General features: G+C 42.1%; 1 protein-coding gene across 1 annotated transcript in view; it reads right to left on the bottom strand.

Moving 5' to 3' along the window:
* Positions 1–318: 318 nt before the first annotated feature.
* The window catches only part of Cab39 (calcium binding protein 39), a 76,506-nt gene continuing 70,824 nt past the window's right edge, over positions 319–6,000 (bottom strand). The window contains exons 8-9 of the mRNA XM_085697349.2: positions 3,572–3,715; positions 319–2,801 (exon numbers count right to left, since the gene is read on the bottom strand). Coding sequence (XP_085553475.1) covers positions 2,613–2,801; positions 3,572–3,715 — 333 coding nt within the window. The 3' untranslated portion in view covers positions 319–2,612. The remainder of the gene's footprint in view (positions 2,802–3,571; positions 3,716–6,000) is intronic.

Here is a 6,000-nt window from a genome sequence, read left to right as displayed (position 1 = left end):
TCCTGCCAAGCACACAGTGAACAAAACCAAAAACAGATCTACACCCCAAATGCTGGGGAGGGGGTGCCATAAAATGGTGCAATGACATTGAACTTGGAGACAAAGAAGGGTGCTGTGACACGGATATCACACTGCACATGGGAAAGATTCTGGGAAACTGCATTAACTCTATGTCACTGAGATAGCCTGCCTCTGTCTCCCAAGGGCCAGGTCAAAGAATGAGTTAACTGTTTCCTGCCCAGTCTTCAAGTATGCTGTGTGTTTCTTGATGGGACTCTTCACAGTGTCATAATGTAACCGTCTAAAGGACATCACAAGTCGATTTCTCCAAAATTTTATTTTAATTTAAATTACAGGGCCAGCCAGATATTCTGATAAGAAATTCACTTTTCCTCAGGAGAAAGGAAACACTTCCATATCATTAACAATTGTATACATCTCCCACTTTTTTAAGGGTTTAAAAAAAATCACATTAAGTAACTGCCTTAAGTAAAATTAACCCTTTATAACACCGAAGAAACCACACCCAAGATAATTGTTTTGGTAATAGGAACCTAGTAAATGATCACAGGTCAAATGCATTTTCCAATTTTGAATGTTTTCACATTGTTCTGTTTAAAAACAATCCAGAAGCCTTCTCTGCCTCCAGCTTCCAACACATTAGTGACACACATTTCTTTGACACACTGCATTCATCTTCCACACCAGAACTCTAGCACTACTTTATGCTTGCCCAAGTGGAAACTGCTTTCTGTCTGGAGTTCTAAGAGCTGGCTTGGCAAGGAGACACCCCTTCCACTTGGTGTAATGACTGCTGTTGCACTAAATCCTGACTCACAGCACTGGATGGCAAGGACTGGATCAGCTCAGCTGAGTCTGCCTCCTGCTGAGGATTTCTTAGTCCAGGAGACTGAATGCTTTCCCTATTTCTACTAGTCAACAGGAATTCTCCCTCTCTTCTACCCCCCACACACCCTGGTGGAGAGAGCCTTGGAAACTATTGTACACTGCCATCTAAATGAAATAGAAAGAACACACCTGAATCTTCTGGAGTGGTTTTTCTGACTTGTGTTCCTTGAAGGAAACCTTATACCTGCTCAAACCCCTGCCAGGAGGCTCCCTTTATTGACCAATAAATCGTTCAGTTCGTAGGAGAGGCTAGCAAAGAATCGTCATTGTGAACTGGATCGGGCAAACTCAGATTTTAAGTTGTTAGTTGTGACCTGTGTGTCACTGAGACGAACAGACCCCATCCTAGCAACTTGACGGAGATACAGTCTAGGAGATATTGTTCTGCTGTGGTCACAGTCACAAAAGTGGTGCAAAATCAGTTGCTTTATAAATACTGATAATTTGCAGCATTAAGGAAAAGGACATTAAAAACAATCTCCTCAGAGGACATCTAGGACTAGGGCTCTTCTTTTCCTAAGAGAAGCCAAAGTTTTAATTATTCAGTTTCACGACTACTGTACTGGATATTACTTACTCTAAGAAAGAAAGGGTGCTCTACAGAGGCCCCCCAACCCCACAAAGAATCAGCATTATTAGCATAATCTGTATCATTCATAGATATGGCAATCTTAGGACTCATTTTAAATGAATAAGGCCAATATTCTGCAAGTCCATGTAGAGGACCGAGTTCCAGGTCTGTAGTTCCCCTGCCAACGGTGCCCCACTGGGTAACTGAATACAAGGGATCGGTTCTTTTTCTTATAGTGCTGTGATCCTTAAATGTTAAAATCAGCATTTTCATGTGATCTCAAGTATTTCAATTACATATGAGCATTTTTTTTTGCAAAACTCAGGTAATAGTTACATACTACTACAATAACATTCCTCTGCTGTACAAATTAAACGATTTAAAAGAAATGAGCATTCTAAGAATTATATACAAAAGAAACCTGTGAGCATTATTGAAATGAAACGTAAGGTGTCGCTGCTAGCGCTACTGTTTTAAAATACCTTCAAAAGTAAAATGAACAAATAGCTTTCTACACATCCAGGTTCACAAGTCTCAAGAAAATCAAATGTCAAAAAGTTCTAGAAAGCTGTGAAAAGCATATATACACTTTCCTTATGACCTTATGAAGCTCCACACTTGAGAAGCTGCTAAGTTTCAGTATCAATTTATTTGCACGTCAACTTTATCCTCCCCAAAGCTCACACTGGGTACAGTTCCCCTCTGTTTCTTCGGCGACAGCGGCTGATCTGGCTCTGGGATGCCAGTGTACCCGTCCATACTGCAGAGATCTGCACAGAGCATTGCTGATGAGCAGGTGTCAGCTGATGTCATCAATGTCTTTTCCCTAGACCACTTTCATCATACATTTGCCTGCATGAACTCAGCCATGTTCAGAACTCCTGTAGCAAATGGAGTCTGTGAGTTCTGAAATGACACAGAGGTCAAGGGAAAGACCACGTGCGCGCTAATGTGTAAGCAGCAGCAGCTACGTTCTCCAACCTGGACTGAAAAACAAAAAGGTAAAATGAAAACCGTTCACTTAACAGCAGATTAGCAGTAATGTTCCTCATGAATCGATAAGAGTGCCTGATGCTGAGTAGCTAACAGCAAGTGCTGAAGTTGGATGGGATATTGTGGTGTTTATTGGAAATTAGGCTTCTTGCTGAGCTGGTCTCTTCAAATCCCTGATCTGTTTGACTAAATAGGTCTTCTCATCGTTGAACTGCTCGTCCTCTGTCCTGTCGTTCTGAAACTTGCTGAGGAACTCGATGAGTTTGGTCTGGTTCTTGAGGAGGATGTCTAGGATAGGCTGTGTCTTGTTGGGGTTGGCCACAAACACCTGCATAAGAGAAAACCGTGTCAGTCAGAGAGGAACCTTATCCGGACAGATAATTGGTTCTTGCTTTAAAAGAGTTTATTTTACAAGGTAAGGGAAATAATGTCATTTGTTCTAGCGCATAGATTGCCAAACTCTCCTGGGGGTGGCGGCGCAGGCCTTTAATCCCAACACTCGAGTGGCAGAGGTAGGCGGATCTCTTTGTGAGGCCAGCCTGGTCTACAGAGCGAGTTCCAGGACAGGTTCCAAAGCTACAGAGAAACCCTGTCTTGAACAAAATCAAAGTGTGTGTGTGTGTGGGGGGGGGGGGGGGCGGATTGCCAAGCTCATTCTGCAAACTCTAAAACTGAGTAGTTAGGACTAAATACTTTTATTTTAGAAACAAATTATTTCTGGGCACAGGAAGTCAGATTAGACCTTAAGACCCCCCTACCCCCAACATCATAAAATACTTTTGGTTTTGCATTGGCCCTCACTTAATCAACTATAGATAGAGGTGAATCAGAGGCCAGCCTAGACGGGGTGGGCGGGGGAGGAGGGCAGCAAGGGAAATCCTTCTCTGAATTACCTCCTGTTCAAGCTGAAAAATAATGACACCCTCTCTCTATTATACTTTCTTATTCTCAAGTCCAAATGGTCTACCCACTTCCAGGTCCCTGCTTTTGTTTAAACACTTGGGCTGAATTGAGTATCACATTGGTTACCGGAAGCTGGCAATATTTTACTAACTGTAACAACAGTTTGGAGGAGAGCACTGTGTCAGCGCAGCCCACCTTGAACACGTGAAAGGCCTCGAACTGGATGTTTCGGCTCTTGTCTCGAAGGAGGTTCATCATCAGCTTGAGGTTCTCAGGTTTACTGATGTATTTTGTCATAATCGTGAAGTTGTGTCTGTCTAACAGCAGTTCACCAAGAAGCTGAGAACACATTCAGATCATCAAATAATAGACTTAAAGCAAATAAAAAAATTAAACAACAACCCACTTTATGGTCATAGAGACTAAAGAGACTGGTTTCAAAAAAACAGCAACAAAAATAAAAATGAACAACATAATAAATAATCATTACCCAAGAAAGTGATCAGAACAAAGGGTGCTAGGAATTTCTGTTCATTAATCTTAACTAAGTCCTCACCACCCCCACCCCATTTTAAAATATATTTAACAAAGCTTTCCAAGATGAAGGTTGGTGTCTGCCTAAAGATGTGCTAAAATTTTAATTTTCCCACATCTGCCTCACAAAGATGTACGTTCAGCAGAGGTTCCTCAAGACAACTGTGACTGTAAAGGGTCCACAGCAGAGAGCTGAGCTGATCTCTGCCTGTTTGAGAGCTTCTCTGATATACCATATAAACTCACAACGTGCAAACGGCTACTGCTCAGCTGAGATTTCCCTCCATGTTGTTTTCATGCTGAGCTCTAGCTGAGGCCCAGTGTGTCCACTGTGTCAGCTATGTACTCTGCTCGGAGCAAGCATCGGCATCCTTGTGGACAGAAGGGCAGACAGTAAGGACTGTCCTGTGCCAGCCTGCCTGGCTTCAGATATGTAATTCAGTGTTACTTGCCTTCGTTGTGAGTACAATGAGGTCGGACGGTACTGACCTCTGGGGAGTGCGGTGAGAAACTCAAGTGTGATCATATGGGGATCATAAGCACAGAACTCTGCCTGATGGCAGCTGCTGGTTCCCAGCTGAGCTCTAGGTATTTGACATTTCTAAACAACAGAGCTCTAGATAAACAGCTTCTCACCATACAAAAACAAACATCAAAAAAAAAAAAAAAAAAAAAAAAAGACCCAAAACCTGTGGGGCTGGAGACATGGTTCAGTGATCAGGAACACTTGTTCTTGCAGAGGTTCACATCACCCATGTGGGCTGCTCATGACTGTCTGTAACCAAAGCTCCAAGGCTCTCATGGCCTCCTCCAGCACCTGCACTCATATCCCAACCCCACAATCTGTTGTTCAGGAAAACAACTATGCTACCTAGTGTTTATAAGGAATTTATAGAAGTTATGTTTCAGGCCAGCAAGATGGCTCAGTGGGCAAAGGTGTTTGCATACCAAGCCAGACAACCTGAGTTCAATCCCCAGGACTCACGTGCTGGAAGGGGAGAACTTGTTTTCCTAACCTTCATGTGTGCCCCATTCCCCACATAAATTAAGTGTAATGTAATCATTCTTTTTTTTTCTAAGACAGGGTTTCTCTGTATAACAGTCCAGAACTCACTCTGTAGACCAGACTGGTCAAGAGATTCACCTGCCTCTGCTTCCTGAGTGTTGGGATTAAAGGCTTGTGCCAGCAATGTAATAATTTTTGTAATTAAAAACTAACTTCAGGCTTCTTATCACTCTGAATCATATAATTACTAATTTTCAAGGTAAGAAGCGGCCTGCTTGCATCGTATGAAGTCTGTAAGTGGTGTAGAGGGTGCAGCTTTCGCTGTGTTCATCCTCTATTACAGACACTGAAGGCATACTGAGGAGAGACTAGCTTCAGTTTAGTTATCTCAAAGAAGATGACTGTGAACTCCAATTCTCTGGACACTGAAAAAGAAGTTGGGGTATAAAGGGATATAAAGTTGCTGCCAGTCAAGAAATGGTGTCACATCAATACAAAATCAGATACTTTTGAGGAATTCTGAGCAAAGTGGAATTTAAAATACATTCAGTAAAACATTTAAATGAGATTCTAAATCACTGGAACTCCACCTCCAGTCCCTGTAGAACTACTTCCTGACAAAACTGGATGTGCTGCTACATACTTAATAACACCATAATAACACACAGAGGCCTGCAGTTATTCTGTACAAGGTCAGAAAGCACATTTTTAACTCTGTAGGCCAAATGGTCTCTGTGACAACCTCTCAGATCTCCTGTTACAGTTTCAAACAGCCAAAGATGATGCATAAATAAATGTCTGTTCCTGTAAAACTTTACAAAACCAATCAGTTGGTTGAGTTTGGATTCTAGGCTATAATTTGCCAGCTGCATGTGCGTGATTTACATGCATGTTTATATGTGTGCAGGCACACATACATGGGTGCATATGTATAAATGTGTGTGTGTGTGTAGGGCAAAGATCAATACCTATGTCCACCATAGCCACTTTTCCACTTGTCATACTGAGTCAGAATGTCTTACCTGAACCTAGAATTTGTTGATTTAGTTTAGCAACTAAATTATAGCTTGACCCTAGCACAGGG

Source organism: Myodes glareolus, chromosome 1 (assembly GCF_982192425.1).
Source record: "Myodes glareolus chromosome 1, mMyoGla1.1, whole genome shotgun sequence".
Lineage (NCBI taxonomy): Eukaryota > Metazoa > Chordata > Mammalia > Rodentia > Cricetidae > Myodes > Myodes glareolus.
This window is presented reverse-complemented; position numbering and strand designations above follow the sequence as displayed.